This window comes from Sinocyclocheilus rhinocerous, unplaced genomic scaffold (assembly GCF_001515625.1).
Source record: "Sinocyclocheilus rhinocerous isolate Xijiao unplaced genomic scaffold, SAMN03320098_v1.1 scaffold1156, whole genome shotgun sequence".
In the NCBI taxonomy this organism is placed as follows: Eukaryota; Metazoa; Chordata; class Actinopteri; order Cypriniformes; family Cyprinidae; genus Sinocyclocheilus; species Sinocyclocheilus rhinocerous.
In genome coordinates, this window is record NW_015630041.1 from 1,131,731 (window position 1) to 1,154,352 (window position 22,622).

Genomic DNA, 22,622 nt, shown 5'->3' on the forward strand with positions numbered 1-22,622 from the left:
CAAAAGTTATGTTTTGATCTCGTATGATTATTTCCTGAAGTTATTGAATCTCGTGCTTTGGGTTTTGTTTGAATGTCTCTGTAATAATGTTCAGTAGTCACACAAAAAAAAGGACTTCGTGATCTAAATGTCTTTGGAAATGCAGTAAGTGGGACATAGACATGCAAACATGTGGACTATAATGAAGAGATAAGAAAGTCAACAACTTTTAGAGGTAGAATGTGAATGTAGAAGGTGAATGTTTATGCATTTATTATTTTCTGCTTTTAATTTTATTCATTTAATGAACAGACCTGATGAATAGAACCAGGTCCCCTTCTTACATTTTTGATAATCTGTTACACTCAGATGTGTCACAATTTCACTGCAACTTTATTTCACACTTCTACTAACGTATTACAGTAATAATCACAGCAACATGGGTAGCTACCTTGCTCAAGAGCGCTTCTGAGCTCATTCTGTTACTAGTCCTGGGCTTTGGCCCGGGGTCAAATCATGATCTTATGATATGAGGCACCTGATACTTTGGAGTATCCCCCACTTGTTAATCTACCTTATTAAGAGCAATTTATTTATAAGGGCAATATATATATATAAATGAGATGTTGTTATATATATATTTTAGTGAAAAATGTTCATCTCGGCGTTCGCCTGCATCTTTCGATGCGTGACGGCGAATAAATAAAAGCGCGTGGGCGTGGGCGTGGACACTTGACTTCAGCATTCAAACGAGGCAGAAGTGGAGAACAGCATCTCGTTTTGCAAGAATAAAGCAGCTCGCTCTGCTCCTGAAATAAAAATACCTCTCATTAGTGTTATGGCAAGGGGAGAGGGAGCCGAACAGTTCTCATCCGGTTTGTTACCTACAGCCAAAACTGTCAATCAAGATGGAATTAAAATGCCTAAGGTAGGTTACCTGGATATGAATTAAATCACTGATGTTAGATTTTTTTTGCACTATGTATTTTTGGCTCCAAGGTACTTTATAGAGCAGACGGTGGGGTTAACTGATAAGGCGGGAGTTTAGATTGATGTCGAATATAATGATTAAAACAGCACGTGCCATACGCACGCGACCGTTAAAGGGATACTCCACCCCAAAATGAAAATTGTGTCATTAATCACTTACCCCCATGTCGTTCCAAACCCGTAAAAGCTTCGTTCGTCTTCGGAACACAATTTAAGATATTTTGGATGAAAACCGGGAGGCTTGTGTCTGTCACATTGACTGCCAAGTAAATTACACTGTCAAGGCCCAGAAAAGTATGAAAATCATCGTCAGAATAGTCCATCTGCCATCATTCGGTAAATCTGAATTTTATAAAGCGACGAGAATACTTTTCGTACACGAAGAAAACAAAAATAACGACTTTATTCAACAATTCGTCTCCTCTGTGTCTCTCCGCATCACCGTAGCACCATTTTGGAGAATATCCGATGAATGCAAGCAGCATACGCTCTTCTGTGTCAGCCGCAAGCAAGATGTATTAAGGCATAGGTACAATTCTGACTTTTTTTTTCTCGCAATTGCGAATTTATATCTCGCAATTCTGACTTTTTTTTCTCACAATTCTGACTTTTTTTCTCAGAATTGTGTGATATAAAGTCATAATTGTGAGATATAAACTCGCAATTCTGGGAAATAAAGTCAGAATTGCGCGATATAAACTCGTAATCGCGAGACATTAAGTCGAAATTCTGAGAAAAAGTCAGAACTGAGATATAAACTTACAATTCTGACTTTTTTTCTCAGAATTGTGAGTCTATAAAGTCAGAATTGTGAGATATAAACTCGCAGTTCTGAGAAAAAAAGTCAGAATTGTAAGTTTATATCTCAGTTCTGACTTTTTCTCAGAATTTCGACTTAATGTCTCGCGATTACGAGTTTATATCGCGCAATTCTGACTTTATTTCCCAGAATTGCGAGTTTATATCTCACAATTATGACTTTATATCACACAATTCTGAGAAAAAAAGTCAGAATTGCGAGATAAAAAGTCGCAATTACCTTTTTTATTTTTTATTCAGTGGCGGAAACGGGCTTTCATACTCTGCTGACCATGTGCAGGTTCTCAGTGTAAAGAGACTGGTGATTTTTGAGAGGCGGTATTAACATCACTACTGCAATTTTTTATTTATATGTTTGAAGTTTAAAATCTACGGAAGAGGATTAGGGCCAAGCAATAAAAAAAAAAACAGTCTCGAGATTAAAGATATTATAATGCGAGATTAAACTCGTTAAATTTCAAGAAAAATTTCTAAATAAAATGTTGTGAATAAAATCATTACATTTTCGAGAATAAAGTCTTTGATTTTTGAGAAAAACTTGTGAAATTTCGAGAAAGTTGAAATAAAATGCTAAAAATAAACACATTCGTGTCATGTTTATTTGAACGTTTCAGTCAGTGTCTGCAGTGGCATTGGTCCTAGGGAGTAGAGCTCCTGAAGGTAGTTTCTGATGTGATCAACTAGAGTTTGAGTCTATTACTTTAGGATCGTTGATGGTTGTGTACACCTCCATCCATAGAACGAAACGACTGTAACCATCTGCCATTAATGGCAATGCCGTATGGTTTTAGTTTAGGGCAGCGCTATTTGCGCTAAGTGAATAGCAATAGATGCTGTTTACGCTATAAGTGCAAATAGCCATAGATACTATTTACACTACATGAAAATTGTGATATATTCTATTTACACTAAGTGAAAGCAGCATTTTTAACGTATTTAAGTGAAAATAGCGATTCAATTTACGCTATGTAAAAGTATCAGATCTTTGCAATAAGTGTAAATAGTAATTAGATGCTATTTATACTTATAAATAGTGACAGATACTATTTGCACCTCAGTATTGTTGTTCATTAACAGGATGCAATAATAACAGTGTAAATGTTAAATATTAAATAGACGCTGCCTTATTGGGACAACAAAGCCCTCCTATATCCTACCTATCCCTAAATCTACCCAATTAATTTATCATTATTAAACACCCATTAGGCAGTTGATTTCCACTTTTCCGATGTGATATGTGATGAAAAAAGGAAGAAGAGCGAGTTCGGCAAAAGGCAAATTCGAACTCTGGTCGTTTGCATCGTGTATACATTCATGAGCATTACTCTCTACGACCTACGCCACTGCAGATGTTGAATAACACTCTCCAATGGGATCAAATGAATATGACACGAGTGTGTTTATTCTCAGCATTTTATTTTAACAAAATTATTTTAACACAAAATTTAACAAGTTTTTTTTTCTCGAAACATAACGAGTTTATTCTCAATATTTCATCTTGAATTTTTTACTCGAAATGTACCACGTTTTTTCGCAAAACACAACAACTTTATTCTCGAAATTGAATGAGTTTATTCTTAACATTTTATTTAGACTTTTTTTTCTCGAAAAACTCTGAGTTTTTAATCTCAAGATGGTTTTATTTGATTTTTTATTACTGTTTGGCCCTAATCCTCTTTTGTAAAAATCTGATGACTCTGTGATTGGTCAAAGTTGACTGACAAAGCATATACCAAATACATTTGTGGAGAACTAATCTCAGTCAGACAACTGATGCTACAGTAATTTCGGTGTTCTGTACTTTCTAGTAATATACAGTAGCCAATTAGTGCACATAGCTACCTGTAGTTTAAGCATTAGTGGTTGACATTACTGTGCAGGCTGAGGCATTTAAGGTCAAGCAATTGCAGAGATTTTGGTCTGAAATGGTGAAGAGAGGGGGACCAATGAGAATAGTAAACTACAATAATTCTCACAATGTGAGATCACGGTCTGTTGCAGCATTTTCCAGTCAGAGGAAGGAATTCCATAAGCATCTAACTAGACCACCTAAATGAACGACAATTGTGCAAGCAGCCAAGCAGTGACATTAGAATGAAGGATACCCTTAAAATGCAGGTAGAGTTAAAAGTCCAGTATATCTGTAATGTCCCTTTTTAAGAGCTTCAAATGGAAAGTCACAAAAACAGAATCCAAGCTAAATCAACTCCTCCAGTTAGGATTTTATCGTGTTCTCTTGCAGTGAAAAGTTCACCGGTCTCTCATGGATCTTGTTTTACTTGCTACAATCACTGTCATTGTCTATCCTTTTATAATCTCGTTTTTTGTCCTCCTTTCAGCTCTCACCACAGCAGGAGAGAAAAAGAGCTCTGACTGTGTGGAGTAAGGTGTGTTTTGCAATCGGAGGGGCTCCGTATCAGATCACAGGCAGCGCCCTGGGCTTCTTTCTACAAATCTTCTTGCTTGATGTGGCACTGGTGAGCATACATATGGAAACACTATAACTGAATGGCAGAGGATCTATACCGTGAGACCTCAACACCTGATTATAAAAATAAACTGGCTCAGTGATAATTTTTGTTACTGTATCATATCACTCTACATCACTAGATAGAATGGTGAGAAAATTATCTCTCCTTGCTATAATCAAACAAAGGAAGAGAACAATGGCCCAGAGCCTCAGAAACAATTGTGGGAGAGAAAGAAAAAAGAGCATGTGAGAGGGCAGAAAGCAGATATATAACTGCTCTGTCTTGCTGTGTACTGCATCCTTGTGACTTTAACAGTCCTCAACTCCAGTTATCTTGGGGGAAGTCGTGGCCTAATGGTTAGAGAGTCGGACTCGTAACCCAAAGGGGAGTGAATGTACAGCGCTCTCTCCCACCTTCAATACCACGACTGAGGTGCCCTTGAGCAAGGCACCGAACCCCCAACTGCTCCCCGGGCGCCGCAGCAAAAAATGGCTGCCCACTGCTCCGGGTGTGTGTTCACAGTGTGTGTGTGTTCACTGCTGTGTGTGTGCACTTTGGATGGGATAAATGCAGAACACTAATTCCGAGTATGGGTCACCATACTTGGCCACATGTCACGTCACTTTCACTTTCACTTTCTTGATCAAAACTCCTGCTGCCTCATTATTGCAATTGTTTCCATAGCGATAACCAATCAGATCTTCTCATCCGAGTCTGCCGAGCAAATGAAGGATTGGCACCAGATGAAGTGTGATGTGGTTAAAGGACTATCAAGTTTAGTCAAGTCAAGTAGATTTAATTTTTGTGTAGCACTTTTCACAATACACATTGTATATACCAGGGCTGCCCAAACTCGGTCCTGGAGGGCGAGTTTAGCTCCAACCCCAATTAAACACACCTGAACCAGCTAATCAAGCTCTTATAGGCATACTAGAAACTTCCCAGCATGTGTGTTGAGGCAAGTTGGAGCTAAACTCTGCAGGACACCGGCCCTCCAGGACCGAGTTTGTGCACCCTTGGTATACAGTGGGTACGGAAAGTATTCAGAATTTAAGGGGGTCTGAATACTTTCCGTACCCACTGTATACACAATACACAAAGCAGCTTTAAATAAAATAATGTTGTTAATGTTCTTCAAAATCATGATTTTTCTAGTCATTGTACTGGAATCTATATTTGATACATTTAGAGAGCAATGCTGTGTGTAAATCCTACAGTAACTAATGACCGAATCTGTCTTTCTAGTTAGATCCCCTCAATGCTTCTGTGATTCTGTTTGTGGGTCGGGCCTGGGATGCTGTGACTGATCCTACAGTTGGGTTTTTAGTAAGCAGAACCCCATGGACACGGCACGGACGCATGATGCCCTGGTATGTGATTGTCAGAAATGCACACCATGAAATGATATTGTAATGTGTGCTGGATGTGCAATATGCATGATACTGTTTTCTAAATTCATGAGGAAATTAAAAGGAAATTAAAACTGTATCTACTAAGCTGGAACTCTGGGATTGGGTGGGTATTCACAGAAAGATGTATTTGAGACCGAGAAATGAGCAGTAGCCATGGTGATCCGAGCCGAGTCCATCTGCTCTGGATTGTGTACAGGAGGTTACTAGAGTGTGCAAGAGCACCACGTGTTGTAATTTCTTTGGGATTTTGCTGACTGTTTGTGCATGCACTAAGATGTGGCATGAAAACTAAAAAGAAAAATCTTCAATCCCCATCAGTAAGCCAATAGAAAAGGGCACACACACACCCTCACACTCCATGTAGGAACTTACTGGTTCTTTTTTTTATTAGCGTTCATTATGAAACACTATCCACTTATAACAGTAATGAGAAAATAATACTTTTTTTAATGGTATGAAATAGAAACTTGTTAGTAAAATGAATTGATTGAAGATTATGTTGTCACACCAATATTTAGTTTGTGCAGTATGAATGCAGTCATTCAAAACGAGATCAGATCGAGGAGTTGAAGTGAAATACAATTCAAATCTATTGTTATATTTGTAAGGTGTGCGTGTGTGTATTAAAGGGTCATGAAACCCCCTGTTTCAGAACTGGTTAGTTCTCACCACAGTTTTAAAAAACGCAAAAAAAAGTGGGCGTGGTGCGCAGCAGCGTGGAGGGGGAAGAGGGGAGACAGACAACACGCACAGCTTCGCGTTCAGACAGTTTCATTTCGCTCCCATCGAGTTAAAAACACAAATAAATGCACAGCCATTTGCACTCTCAATCGAAAACCTATATATGAACGCGCTTTTGCACCTCTGATAATTTTTAAGGCTTATTCTGTGGCGTTTATATAAGCCTTTTGACTGATTGTGTCACGGAGCTGTAAAAACGGTTACACTCACTGAATGAATCGCATTTGTGCCGAACTCGTATTACAAAGCAAAAACAAACACTCTCCTCCGATCCATGAACTTTTCTCTCAGTTAAAGGTGGGGTAAGTGATTTCTGGTAGCCAATGTTGACATTTCAAATCACCAAAACAAACACGCCCCTACCCCAAAAGGGATCTTTCTGTCATCGCTCGGCTAATGTCCATCCTGTGCACTGAGCGCTCTCTCCTCTGCATCATGAGTAGACACGCCCCTTACTGCTGATTGGCTACAAGTTTGTTTTGGTACTTGGCCCGACTCTGTTTTCTAAAGCGTTTTTGCAGGGCCGTTTCTAGCCATTTTGACGCCTTAGGCCAAATCCCTATTAGCAGCCCCACCCCCATCCCACTCCCACTCCCAAACAAGAAAATATAAGATTACATACAAAATAACATAAAACTGATTATGTAAACACTCAAATCTTAAATAACAACCTTGACACATTTCCAAATTATATTTACATATATGTTATTATAATTTCTTTTCAGACATTTTTTCAGTTTCTTGTCACATTTAAATTGGTTGTCATAGTAACAACACTAATTTGTGGAGATTCAGCACATTGTGTTTTACACAAATCTGAACGCATTATTTGGTAATGGATAGGATAAACATTTTGCACAATTTATTATCTGTAATACCATTATAGCCACTGGATGCCTGTATAGCTCTATGTAACAATCCCTAGTTTCTAAGAAACTGTCATCACACATAAATTAATTTTATTCCATTTGGATTGGGATACATGTTTAGATATTATCAGTGGCTACTTTTTTGTCTTTATCTGTTTTTTGTTCAGTTGTTTTGTCAGTTATTGCATTATTTCAGTCAAATATAAAACCCTTTGTTACCTCAAACTACATATAAAAGCCTGATTAGTGGCATAAAAGTAATCCGAATGCTGCTACTTGTTCCTTTGTTACTCACTGATGCGTGAACTTCCCCTTTAAATAACACTACACTCTGCCCTCTATGTGTGACGCTGCTCCCATTAAGCACTGTTGGAAGTGAATTAATTGATTCAGCATTTCGACACTTCCGTAAGGATGCATTTAACTCGACAAAGCGGTTTAATAAAGGATGTATTGATCTTAGCGAATTTTACTACACCAATATTTTTTTAATTGGCTGTTAAAGTTTGTTGGGAATATTACACAACACGCTGATCCTTTAACAATGCATTGGCACAAAAACACACACATTTTGGACCGATTTCACAACATGATTTCTCGACTGCCACAAATACTGCCTAAACAAAATACTGATTTTGTGCACTTTTTATTGTACTAATATTTTAAATTGACCTTTGAACTTGGCTTTATTGCATGGCAAAAAAAAGCCTTACCTTGACAAAGCACTGACAGAACCCATCGATCTAATGATGTTGTTAAGCACTCCAAATGCAAACTTTGCATGCAACAATCAGGCAGCAATTGACAGCACTCTGATCCAGTGGCATACAGGCATCGTCAGAATGACAGTACTGTAGCCCAATGATGTTGGGGGATCCAATGGGGGCGGCAATCATATTTCAGGGTGGCCGTGCCACTCATCACAACCCTGCTAAAATGTAGCACCAGTACATGCGCTCATTGGCGCCCCGAAAAAATACATACCCCACCTTTAATGTGCACGATGTCATCTCACTCATCTCACTGTCTGTCATAGCAAATCGGCACATGCTGTTGTGAATAATTAAGCGAAGCGTCTTCTCATAGTTCTCATAGGTGCAGTCTCATGAATAATTTAATAGACACCGACGCGTCATCAATGTACTATAGTCCTTTGCCACGTCACAAATTGTGACGTCAACACGATGTAGATTTTAAACCCGGAAGATGAAAATGGCGCAAAAAAGCTTAAAATTAACCAGTTTTCTTCAAGAGTTAAAATCATCGGATGCTAACTTTGTCATCTATGATGTGCAACACAAAAACCTCTGCTAAAATCTCAGAAAAAAGTAGTCTGGGGTTTCATGACCCTTTAAGTAAATTCACGTTCACATGAAAATTGTGCAAGCTTTTCACAATATTAGATTGAAAGTTTCCCCTCAGAGAAATCAGCAAAGTAGTAGAAAGTGGACAGAAGAGACTGATTAAAACAGCAAGTGTAAAGGGGAATGTGTCTCCCTCGTCGTCTTGTGATGCGATCGACCAAAACGCATCTTAATATCAGGTTTAAACAGGGCCTTAAACTGCCTCTGGAAGTCGTCAAAACTGGACAAGTTCAAAACCTTTCCCGTTTACACATGTATTTAGCATTGTCCACTTGTGATCAGATCTACCAAAACACATCTTAGAGAATTAGTTCAATTCCAGAATAAAAATTCCCTGATAATTTACTCACCCCCATGTCATCCAAGATGTTCATGTCTCTTTGGTTCAAAAGAAATTAAGGTTTTTGAGGACACCATTCCAGGATTTTTCTCCATATAATGGACTTCAATGGGTATATAAAAGTAATATATTAAAAAGTAGGCTATGCTTTTTTTCCCACAGAAAATGACAGATCGTTTTGCTAGAAAAGAGCTGTATTCTTCAGCTGGGTTCATGTAGTCCTTTGAAGCAGCACTGAAACTGCAATTTGGAACTTCAACCCGTTGCCTCCCATTGGAGTCCATTATATGAAGAGAAATACTGGAATGTTGTACCTCAAAAGCCTTAATTTCTTTTCAACCGAAGAAAGACATCTTGGATGACATGGGGGTGCGTAAATTATCAGGAAATTTTTATTCTGCAGGTGAACTAATCCTTTAATACCAGGTGTAAACGGGGTCTTAAATCAGAGCAGAAAGTCCTACATATATTCATTTCATTAAATGTTACGTGCATAGCAAAAAACTAATAAATAAAATAATAATGATATCTTCCTCAGTATTTTTTGTTTTGCTAAAATGAATATCTAAACATCCTCAAATTAAGATCTATTTACTTAAAGCAAATGTAAAATGTCTTGAACAAAACTTAGTGAGCTTATGCTTAAAACAATACCACATGTCAGTCAGTGAGGTACAAAAGCTTTTCCCCTTGAAATAGGTTTATTTTTCTGAGCCACTGGCAGATATTTGTTCTTGCTTTAATCAAATTTACATTCATCAAACCTGCAGAAACCTTGGTATAGTATACTTAATAAAAATATTGTCAAGAAACATAACAAATTTTAGAGTTAAGCAACGCTCAATTAATGTTTCCCGACACTGCTTATAGCATTTTTTTTTTATATGCCAGCATAGGTAACAATCATTTCAGAACTGAGGTACTACTCTGTGACTACCTCTAATGCTGCCTGTGGTCATGTACAATTATGTAATAGCCTCTTTCTCTTTGGGTTAGTTTCTAATCATATTATACATTGCACACACACACTGCATCAAATGCTGCAGTCAAATTGAATTTTTTTTTGACTGAATGCTTATCCTAGCAAACTCGATTTCATGCTCTGCTGGACAACAGGAGCATATATCTTAAGCATAGCTGATGGCACACCATAAAACAGGCACTTGGATAATATTCCTTATCTGGTTTTATCTGGACTGTACTGGTTTTGTGATGTTACCGTCTACTGTACTCTATTGGACTGTAGAGCTGTATAAATGCCCTGCATCACTGATTCCTCACAAATAGCCTACACACCCAAAAATAAAGGTAGCATCGTCAGAATGACAGTACTGTAGCCCAATGATGTTGGGGGATCCAATGGGGGCGGCAATCATATTTCATGGTGGCCGTGCCACTCATCACAACCCTGCTAAAATGTAGCACCAGTACATGCGCTCATTGGCGCCCCCTCCTGCTGGTGGCGCCCTAGGCGACCGCCTAGCTTGCCTATGCCTAGAAACGGTACTGCGTTTTTGAAAAAATACATACCCCACCTTTAATGTGCACGATGTCATCTCACTGTCTGAAGCGTCTGTCATAGCAAATCGGCACATGCTGTTGTGAATAATTAAGCGAAGCGTCTTCTCATAGGATAAGAACGTGCAGTCTCATGAATAATTTAATAGACACCGATGCGTCATCCATGTACTATAGTCCTTTGCCACGTCACAAATTGTGACGTCAACACGATGTAGATTTTAAACCCGGAAGATGAAAATGGCGCAAAAAAGCTTAAAATTAACCAGTTTTCTTCAAGAGTTAAAATCATCGGATGCTAACTTTGTCATCTATGATGTGCAACACAAAAACCTCTGCTAAAATCTCAGAAAAAAGTAGTCTGGGGTTTCATAACCCTTTAATGGCATGTGGGAAAACGGTTGTTGAGTGCAGAAAAAACCTCTTGTTTTCTGATTGGCTCAGCCGACCACACCACCAGAATTGACCAATCAGAGTGTAAGCAGCGTGCATGAGATAAGAGAGAGGCAGTTTAAAACGGTTGTTTGTTTATGCTGTGTAAGATCGTTTCAGTTTTGAGTGTACTGTTCATATGAGGAACAGACCACCTTGACCACAATGAGAATATTAAATAAATGTAAATGTTTTTAAATATTTTTTAGAATAAAAATATATTTAATTAAAATATTAGGAATTAAAAAATGAATGTACAAATATATAAAAATGTAGGCTAATGCAATATCTGGCAGCCACATACATTGGAAAATATGGATGAGAATGATAGAAGACTGTTAATGAGACATTGCATGTTTTTTTTAGGATGTGATGCATCATTGTGTATTTTGATTCAGGTCTGATACATTTGGACAATTTGTTTCAAAAATAAATTTCATTCAGATAAATTGGTCATATTTTGACCATGTTGTCCCTTCTCAATAGTCTGTATGCCCATTCAGTCAGTTCAGAAACAAAAAATTGTAGGGCTGGGAGATATGGCCAAAAAAATGATCATGATAACATTTTTTAAATCAGTCGATATCGATAATTATCACGATAGATTTCAAATCTTTATTTCTTTCAAGTTTAAAGGCAGATTTTTGCTCCTAAGTGAAAGCTATAAACCAGACCGTTAATTGTGGTTTTAAACTACTCTTTATGGTCAGAACATAACAAACACTTAACGTTTTTAAATTCTTTACACTTTTCCAGTCATTTTTCCTTAACAAAATAAATATCTTAATAGAAACATTTATTTATTCGTTTCTGCATGCTCTGAGTGATTTTGTTTCAAATCATGAAACAGGTTTTTGTTGCCTGACTTTGATTACGCAGGCTGCAATATTAATAATTGGTCTTCCATAGTAGGATAAATTTAGGTCATGATAACCACAGTTAAAACCACACATAAAATATAACTACATGGTTTCTAGGTTATTGTATGAAAAACAAACGCATGCGTGTGGCGCTGCAGAGCCGGCATTTTGATGTAGAACCCGGATGTGCTGCATCTTGTTTACAAGCAGAGGAATGCACATGCATACATCATGGTACTCTCATGAACGTGTGTTGAAAACTGACACGGAAGAGAAGAAATTGTTGAATGAAGCCGTTATTTTTGTTTTTTTTTGCACACAAAAACTATTGTTGTAGCTTCATAAAAATTAAGGTTCAACCATTTTAACGATGTCCATACTATCTTTATGGACCTTGAACGTGGTAGTTGCGTTGCGGCCTATGCGGGGTCAGAAAGCTCTTGGTTTTCATCAAAAATAACTTAATTTGTATTCCGAAGACGAACGGTCTTAAGGGTTTGGAGCGACATGAGGGTGAGTAATTAATGACCGAATTTAAATTTTTGGGTGAACTGTCCCTTTAAAGGAATTTGCTTCTTATAGTCATTTGTTTGTAACTCATACTACACCGATTGTGCTGTATTTATGAAACCCATTACATTTGCAAAAATATGTTTATACAATGGAACACACGGCATGAAAAATTACTGCATCCCAAAATGCAGTGTGGCCAACACAAATTCTGTAGTTTCATAGAGAAGAAAGATCAGCTTATTGTAAGAGGTTTTTCTCTCCCGCTGTATACACTGCTGTCATTGTCAGTCTGAACCATTGATTTCGAAGCGTCTCTTATTGGTCACTGTTTTCTTAGTAGACTATCTGATCGGATTAGTGCCCAGAATTTTGGAATGAGGTGGTGTGATTTAGAAATCCTTTTCACGGCCTGCCAAACTCTAGCTGGCTCGGTTAGTTAAACATCTAATGAAACCCCGCGCAGCAGAGGCTCTCGTTCAGAGCCACAGGGGAAAGATCAGTGAACCTCACAGAGATGAGATTCGCACTCATTACCTCACTTAACCTCATACAGATGAGTTAATACACATGTACACGCACCATTGTGACAATATTAACCCTCAAACATCAAATGAGCAGAGATGCTGTGTGGGGTTTTTACATCAGTTCTTAACCAATCGGTTCTTTCTCGGTTATTCCCCTAAAGCTCAACATCTGTAACACGCCTTAGTACAATTAGATGAAGATGCATAGATGCAAACTCCTCACCTTTCGGTGAAAATTCAACTTTTTGAGATCAAAATAGGTCACCAACAAGATTCAGGTAGATCCGATGAGTAGTATCAACTCAATTCTGTACCCGCTCGAAGTCACAGTTAATAGATTAGGTGTAATCTATTAACTACACATAAAATAATTTTTTTTAATTAAGTAGGCCTACCAGATATGGGTGTCATGCCATAAAATATTTTTAATACGATTGACTTTGTATTTAGCATGAATTTAATAAAAACATTATAAGTTAGCCTACTAATTATAATACTTTCATTGTACCGAAAGAGAGCAAAGAACATTTACATTATCATTCAGGTCTAGCCAGAGTTCAAACACTCTCAAAAACTCCGATTATAATCACTGAAGCTGTTTACACTGTGAAATGCATATCTTACTTACATTCGTATGCACATCTGCACTTGTTGTTTCTGAGCAGAATTCAGTCAGCAACGCGCGCAGTGAACAAAACTCCGGTGTTTCAGCAATGACTCATCTGAAAGCCTCTGATTGGCCATTGCATTCATAAGCTAAACAGAATCATGTGTGATTGGTTATAATGCGCAGCGCTGTAAAACGCGTATGTCTCCGGCCAGCCAGCGAACGCAGATTTGAATTTAGCAGCTAGTGATGTGCCGCGCACATCACACCTGTGTGTTTGTATCAAATATAAAAAAATATTATAAGGCTATTTTTCTCTTTTGGAAGCTGCATTCAAAATCCACTTTGCTCAGAATTTTGAGAGGGCACGTGCCCCCTCGGTTTGAATGGACATGACGCCTCTAAGTTATGCTATAATGGAAGTGCCCTTTGCTCGGTTTTTACTTCATTTACAGTTTGAAGAAAAGTGTAAGAGGACCAAACCGTCCACGTATACTGTTTCAGGAATGACAAACGCGAGTGAATCTGCTAAATTGATCCGCGATTGACTGTGATAACTGTAGCAATGGACGGAACGAACTATCTGACATGCCTCAAAACAGAGCTGTGCTTTAAGTGATGCAGAGTAACAAAACTACAGCAGCAACAAGTGTTGCCTTTAGCAGCTTCTACAGGTAAAGATAACGTAAAGCTCTTTTTTTATGTGTCCTTTTTTTAGGCAATGTTTGAAAAAAGTAGTTTTTAAATTTAAATCTAAAAAAAATGCCAAAATATTTTATGCATTTAATTATTATACCATTAATAATTAACTTAATTTGTAGTTAACTAGTTAAGTATTTAAATAATTAACCCTACTAGGCTGTTGGAGTGGGTGCTCGTCTTTGTCACCTTTTTCACCCATGATGAGTTTGCATCCCTGATGATGACTGCTTTCTCTCCGCAGGATTCTGATGTCCACCACACCAGCTGTGTTGTGTTATTCCCTGATATGGGTGGTTCCGCCTATAGAGGAGGGAAAGATGATGTGGTATCTGCTCTTCTACTGTCTCTTCCAAACTCTCCAGACAGTTAGTACACATTCTTGTAGTTTTTGAGGAATTAAATGTAACATTATATTCTGTGATGTTATATATTTATATACGTCAACTGTCAATATATGTAAACTACTTGTCAAACATTTGGACACTATAGAAAAGGGCTAATCGAAACATTTATGCTTAAATGCTTAAAATTAGGTATGAATGTCTTTTCAACTAATATTTTAATACTAAAACTATTTTAACTACGCGAAAGTATTTTTAGTACAATAATATACTTTTTTTTTTTTTTTTGAAAAATGGATGAGTAGGACAGCATACATAGGATGCACCTGGCATACAAGTTTTGTTTAAATCACATATTCATACTTCCATTTGTGTTGTTTTGTAGTTTTATTGTATAGTAAAGAATGAGAAGGTGTGTCCAAACTTTTGACTGGTAGTGCATAATAATTGCATTAATTCATTTGCATATTCATGCCGTTCTGTTGTGAGCCAGCAATGAGTAACTCTGTGTGTTTGTGTGTGCAGTGCTTTCATGTGCCATACTCTGCTCTGACCATGTTCATCAGCACTGAGCAGAAGGAACGAGATTCAGCCACAGCATACCGTAAGAGCATTTACACACATTTTAATGCCTTGCTGTTGCAATCGGCTACATAATACATGCAACAAACGCATTATAACTGTGAAATCAAGAAACATTTCTTACTATTATCAATGTTGAAAAAAGTTGTGCTGCTTAATTTTTTTGTGGAAACCATTAAACATTATTTTCAGGATTCTGTGATGCACCGAAAGTTCAAAAGAACAGCATTTTTTTAAATACAATTTTTCTGTAACAATTTAAAGGTCTTTACTGTCACTATTGATCAATTTAATACATTCTTGCTGAATAAAAGTTCTAATTTCTTTAAAAAAAAAACACTTGAATAATAGTGTATTATGTATGACACCTGTTCTTCCCAGCATAAACAATTTGACTGTTTTAGTGATGTCTTTTCTGTTCTCTCTCTCTTTCAGGTATGACTGTAGAGGTGTTGGGTACAGTAATTGGCACTGCCGTTCAGGGGCAGATTGTAGGCATGGCCAACACACCTTGCATTAACAGCACATCCCCGACCAACGGCTCCAATCACTCTATGCATGGCAATAACTCTCTGATCTTACTGGACAACAAAGTATTTAACGAGGTGAGAGGGGCCGTGGTCGTTATAAAGCAGAAGACATTTCATATCTCATCAACCTCTAGCACCTGAATTATCATCTCTCTCTCTCTCTCTCTCTCTCTCTCTCTCTCTTTTACAGAGGCATGCGTATATGATTGCATCTGCAGTCATAAGTTTGATCTATGTTTTGTGTGCTGTTGTGCTGTTTTTCGGAGTGAGAGAGCAGGACAGTGAGTTACTTCTCTTCACATACTGTACACATTCACATTATTCACGTTCAATACAAAATATGGAATACAAAAACATCAAAATAAGCTAAGATAGACCATGAGTTACAGTGATTTTAAGTAACAGTGATATAATGGTAATACTTTTATTACATTAGCTAATGCATTAAGTTTCATGAACTAACAATGATCAGTACTTTTACATTGCTTATTAATATTTGTTAATGTTACTTTCTAAATATACTAACACATTTTAACATTTCAAGTTGTTTAAAATAACATTAGTTGAAGTATTATAAATAGAATAGAATACAATAGTTTTATTGTCATTGTTTTTGAAACAATGAAAGACTATTCAGCAGCTCACAAGGTTTGGCATAATAAAAAAAGTACAGATACAAATAGAAATATTAAACAAGAAGAGAGGTAATCCAGAAGGAAATATACACAATGATAGTGCAAAATATCGTACTATAAAATATATACAATTATTTGTGCCAGACAGAGTACATTGTGCAAATATACTATGTAGTGCTGAAAAAAAAAAGTGTATACTAAATATTAAGGATAGCTATATACGTATATATACAGTGTGTGTGTATATATATATATATATGCGCGCGCACACACACACATGAACATGTATTGATGGATCCAACAATAGTACAATAGTATATTTATAAATTAACACCAAACCTAGATTAATAAATGCTATGTATTCAGTGTTAGTTGATGAGACCAAATGCATTAATTAATCCTAACGAATTGAACCTTATTGTAAAGTATACCTATGTAATACCTATGCAGGTAAACAAATAAAATATTTCATATTTGTGTTATGTTTTATTTTTGATTGTTTTAATTTTCTGATTGATTGTTTTTTATTTTTAAATATGAATAATTTTACTTTTTTTATATTCAATTTTTAGTTTTATAAATTAAATGTGTTTTATAATTTAAATATTACCCTTTCAGTAACTCATGAACTCCCTGCAGTTCTTTCATGAAGCCCTAGGGGTTCGCGAACCCAGGTTTGGGAAACCCTGGTTTAATTGTAGGCTGTTTACATTTCACCATGAAACTTGGTGTATTAACACTGAATGTGTATTTTGATGCATTTAATGTTTTTCCTCTGTCTTTTTCAGATCAGAGTGGTTTAGAAGAACAGAAGCATGTGTCATTTCAGACAGGTTTGCGGCTGGTGATAGGTCATGGGCCGTATGTGAAACTGTTGCTGGCCACCCTCTTCACTTCTCTGGCCTTCATGGTAAGAAGAACACTTTAGAATGCATCTAAAACATGTCAGTGCCTTTTGAAAGGCACACTTATACTTATTTTAATTCCTGTTTTATGATGAAAGATATCTCGTTCCACATCATTTACAAACGATGCAAAATTTGTGTTTTAACTAGACAGTTTCTCAGGCGACAAACATCTGTGATATGTATGAGAGAAAGCAGTTTCTGGAACTGACCATAGCACAGCTCTGCATTACAGAGATGAGCTATGTGTGTTAAAACAAAGAGAGCCACAGAGAGAGAGAGGCTGCCATGCAAGAGATTAGGTTTAGAATCATAGTCGGCATTAGGACAGGTTTGCGATCAAAAGTGAAGTTCAGAATTGTTTTGAGACTGAAGTTGGGTTTGAAATGAAGACACTCTATGGACAATAATCATCAGTCACTTGATGGAATCTCATTTAATTTGTCTGTTTTCCTTTCTCAGCTGCTGGAGGGAAATTTTGCTCTGTTCATCAAGTATACACTGGGATTCAGAGAGGATTTTCAGAACATCTTACTGGTCATCATGGTGAGAGTGTTTTCAACCGACTGCTTGAATAAGTGTTTTTGTGCGTTTCTGAATTGTTTGGTTTGGTGTTATAACAGCACTCAGCGGTTTGGAGAGGTTCGCAGTCTCCATAGTGATGAAAGACATGCATTTCTGGTTTAGAAGCAGCATGACTTTGAGTTGACAGATGAAAAGACTGTTTATAACTTCAGCAGTGTGTGACTATTATCTTGGTGTTGCATAATATGGTAATGAGGTTTTGTAGTGGTCAGACATAAATACATGTTTGTGTGATTTGTCTTCCCAGCTGTCTGCCACTCTTACTATTCCCATGTGGCAGTGGTTCCTCTGCCGGTTTGGGAAAAAGACTGCTGTATACATTGGCATAACAGTGAGTTTCTGATGCTTGTTACATTAGTGAGAGATGTGTGTTGGCAGTCATGATTAATCTTCTGTGTGTGTTTGTGTTTTAGTGGGCGGTGCCCTTCATGATCCTGGTGGTGTGTGTAAACAGTAGTCTCTTCGTGTCCTACATTGTATCAGTCGCAGCTGGTGCCAGTGTGGCAGCGGCCTTCCTCCTGCCCTGGTGAGTGTTTTTCTGTTCTGTATAGTCCAAGAGAAAGAAGATGGAGCTGTATTTCAGGATGTTAAAAGCTGATATTAAAAGGAAGCATCTATAACAAAAGGCTATAGAAATACGATTTCCCAAAAATATATATTTACATTTATACATTCAGCAGGACACTTGTACAACAATGTGACTTCATTTGCTAGTTTGTTATACATGGGAACCTAACTCATGATGCTAGTGCTCATGTTGCTAATCCCATTCACTAAAATGAACATAAATCATTGATACAACTAATAATGACCTTTTCTTATTTTGCTGGAGATTATTCACATTTTTTGTGCAATGTTCAAAAATTAGTAAGGAAAATGTAATTAAATATTCTGAATGTGGTAATATATCAAGACATTTGGATTGTAATATGTTAAAAAATAAATAACTTTATTAAAAACCAAAAGACCCTTCATTAAAACAAACAAATTAAGATATTTTATATATATAGTACCATTGAAAAATTAATAGTTTTATTCAGCAAGGATGTATTAAATTGATCAAAAGTGATAATACACGCATTTATAATGTTACAAAAGATTTCTATTTCAAATAAAAGCTGTTCTTTTGAATTTTCTATTCATTAAGAATCCTGAAAATCTGTATCATGGTTTCCACAAAAATATTAAGCAGTTGTTTTCAACATAGGGCTGGGCGGTATATTGAGTTTGTACGGTATATCGATATATTCTTTATATGTGATACGGTATGACGCAATACCGTTTATATCGATATACAGTAGTTTGATACGAGCGCAATCAGCGCATCCGAGGAAATATAGTGGAGGACACAGACTCAGCCGCTGCGGAGAAAGTGCATAATCCAATTTGTTCTAAACATGTGACAAGCTGTATATTAAGGGCTTTAAAATAACTTAAGCTATAGTATGGTTTATAGTTTCGTATACTTTAAAGTGGCTTGCCCCGTCAGATGCTCTGACAGAAAGGCTGTGTGTGAGGCTGACAGAGGCTCTACTTGAGCTGTTTAATGTGTTTGAGATGTGCTGTTTTCCTTAATGCATAACTTACATTTTACAGGTATATTCTCCATCTGTAAATGTTAGAAAGTCATGGAAATATTTCCATTTTGCTGTCAGGAGTGCATGATCCTTCTTCGCTAATCTCCGCTAAACTTCAGTACTTCACAGACTTCAGTGAACGAGCGCCACCTGCATTCAGAGTTGTTTACACTGTTAAAGAGTTGAATTCTCATGCTAAGCATGGACAACGTTTCAAAAAACAATTTGGACATATGACGGAGTATTTCTGTGCCAAAAATCTTACTTCCGGGTTCGTACAAGTTTCGGAGAGTTTTTTTCAATTGTGGCTCTTCATGACGTAGACGAGGGTGGAACTCCTTATATGGGCAGCAACGGAGTGTCAGTTTTTGTGTTTGTTGACGAACGTTTTATAAACAAGGCCCAGTTCGACGCTGGATTTGCACATCGTTTGATACTGAAAGATGGAGCGGTCCCAGCTATAAAAGATCCCGGTCATGATTCAGAACTGCATCTGTTTTTTTGGCATTCTGCGCCCAAGTGCTCGTCACTCTTTAGCTCCACCCACGGCGTGCCTCCAGGAGCTCTGCTTTTTCTGGAGAGAATCGTAAAGCTGTATCTTTCTTTTATAAATATGATCAAACTAAAGCCTTTTGGAGATATGAAGGATGCAGTACTACTCTATAGGTACTCAAGATTAACATGAGATTGGGTGAAACTGTGTGTGTTATGCCCCCTTTAACTTCTGCTTTAAAAGCATTATTTTTGTTTTTAGATTGTAATGTTACAATGTTAGAATGAAATATGATTTTGACCCTTTTTACACATAATATATAGGCTTACATTGTTACATTCACTTTATTCGTTTTCATAGCCTTTAATATGTATTGTTTCATTGGACAACATTGGACGGTATGTAAAATATATATATTAAATACAGATTAAATTTTTTTTTTACAAAAACGAAAATACCGAGATATATACCATATATCTCAAAACGGCCAAAAAATACTGAGATATGAATTTTTGCCCATATCACCCAGCCCTATTTCAACATTGATGATAAGAAATCATAATAATAAACTAAAATCTTAATAATTAAAGTCAGCATTTTAGAATGATCATGTGACACTGAAGACTGGAGTCAGGAATAAACTACATTTGAAAATATTAAAGTAGAAAAAACTTATTTTAAATTACAATAATATTTCACAATATTACTATTTTTACTGTATCTAATTTTGATCAAGGAAATGCAGCCTTGGTAAGCATAAGAGACTTCTTTTAAAAACATTCAAAAATCTTACTGACCCCAAACGTTTGAATGGTAGTTATATTTACTTTTCTCATAATATATTTTCCTGCCTTTGACATGCAAGAAAATGCTCATTGCATTTTTTCCCCATGTGCTCCTCTCTGTCACAGGAGTAAATGATATGAGACGGTAAGTGAAACGGCATCAAATGTCTGTTTTGTTGGCATTCGGCGCCCAAGTGCTCGTCACTCTTTAGCTCCACCCACGGCGTGCCTCCAGGAGCTCTGCTTTTTCTGGAGAGAATCGTAAAGCTGTATCTTTCTTTTATAAATATGATCAAACTAAAGCCTTTTGGAGATATGAAGGATGCAGTACTACTCTATAGGTACTCAAGATTAACATGAGATTGGGTGAAACTGTGTGTGTTATGCCCCCTTTAACTTCTGCTTTAAAAGCATTATTTTTGTTTTTAGATTGTAATGTTACAATGTTAGAATGAAATATGATTTTGACCCTTTTTACACATAATATATAGGCTTACATTGTTACATTCACTTTATTCGTTTTCATAGCCTTTAATATGTATTGTTTCATTGGACAACATTGGACGGTATGTAAAATATATATATTAAATACAGATTAAATTTTTTTTTTACAAAAACGAAAATACCGAGATATATACCATATATCTCAAAACGGCCAAAAAATACTGAGATATGAATTTTTGCCCATATCACCCAGCCCTATTTCAACATTGATGATAAGAAATCATAATAATAAACTAAAATCTTAATAATTAAAGTCAGCATTTTAGAATGATCATGTGACACTGAAGACTGGAGTCAGGAATAAACTACATTTGAAAATATTAAAGTAGAAAAAACTTATTTTAAATTACAATAATATTTCACAATATTACTATTTTTACTGTATCTAATTTTGATCAAGGAAATGCAGCCTTGGTAAGCATAAGAGACTTCTTTTAAAAACATTCAAAAATCTTACTGACCCCAAACGTTTGAATGGTAGTTATATTTACTTTTCTCATAATATATTTTCCTGCCTTTGACATGCAAGAAAATGCTCATTGCATTTTTTCCCCATGTGCTCCTCTCTGTCACAGGAGTAAATGATATGAATTCCTTGAATAAATAGCCATATTAACAAGTTGTTCATAATTTTCCTAGGTTCAACAGTTTGATATAAGTAACACATCTGATCCGATAAACCAATAGAATGAATGCAAGCATTAAATATCAAGGTCAAATAGATGCTTCTATTTCAGGTCCATGCTTCCAGATGTGGTAGATGATTTTAAAGTCCAGAATCCCACCTCTCATGGGCATGAAGCTATTTTCTACTCTTTCTATGTTTTTTTCACCAAATTCGCCTCTGGAGTGTCGCTTGGAGTATCAACACTAGCATTAAGGTAGCTCACTCTCTATCTTCCTCAGTGCATGTATATTAAAAAGCCCTTTTTTGGGTTTGTGAACAGATCATGATCTGTGATTTACATTCTGGCTTTTTACATTCATCAGCTCATATTTAGGTTCTTCTGATTTTTGTCCCTTTAGCTTTGCAGGTTATGTGACGGGAGTTTGTGTACAGTCTGATTCTGTGAATCTGACGTTGAAGATGTTGGTGTCGGCTGCTCCTGTATCACTTATAGCTCTGGGGCTGCTCATCTTTAAAATGTATCCCATCAATGAAGAACGCAGGCAGTACAACAACAAACAGCTGCAGCTGCTGCCGCGGTAGGACATACACTTATGATCTAGGGATGTTCATTTTAACTGGTTAACCGACCGTAAGAATTTTGACCGATTAATACAATCAGTTAAACGGTTTAAAAAGTCATTTAATTATTTATTTTTTCAGTAATTTATCAAAATATTTAAAAAGGTTTGCTGCATGGTTAAAATACGCTACGCGTATAAAAAAAAAGTGTTTTTAGGGGGAAAAAAACATAAGTCGCATTTTTTAAAATTTCATTCAGAAATGCCTAATGCCGACACGAAATGTTTACAAACATTATAATAAACACTGTAAACATAGCTAGGCTATTTTAGTTCCCCTCACTCCACAACAAATC

The 22,622-nt window shown here is 36.6% G+C and overlaps 1 protein-coding gene across 1 annotated transcript in view; it reads left to right on the forward strand.

Moving 5' to 3' along the window:
- The first annotated feature begins 645 nt into the window (after nt 1-645).
- The window catches only part of LOC107739898 (sodium-dependent lysophosphatidylcholine symporter 1-A-like), a 23,566-nt gene continuing 1,589 nt past the window's right edge, over nt 646-22,622 (forward strand). Inside the window, exons 1-13 of the mRNA XM_016552144.1 lie at nt 646-907; nt 4,128-4,265; nt 5,505-5,629; nt 14,383-14,506; nt 15,008-15,086; nt 15,500-15,669; nt 15,785-15,875; nt 17,018-17,139; nt 17,597-17,680; nt 17,967-18,050; nt 18,133-18,245; nt 21,816-21,959; nt 22,105-22,284. Coding sequence (XP_016407630.1) covers nt 818-907; nt 4,128-4,265; nt 5,505-5,629; nt 14,383-14,506; nt 15,008-15,086; nt 15,500-15,669; nt 15,785-15,875; nt 17,018-17,139; nt 17,597-17,680; nt 17,967-18,050; nt 18,133-18,245; nt 21,816-21,959; nt 22,105-22,284 — 1,544 coding nt within the window. The 5' untranslated portion in view covers nt 646-817. The remainder of the gene's footprint in view (nt 908-4,127; nt 4,266-5,504; nt 5,630-14,382; nt 14,507-15,007; nt 15,087-15,499; nt 15,670-15,784; nt 15,876-17,017; nt 17,140-17,596; nt 17,681-17,966; nt 18,051-18,132; nt 18,246-21,815; nt 21,960-22,104; nt 22,285-22,622) is intronic.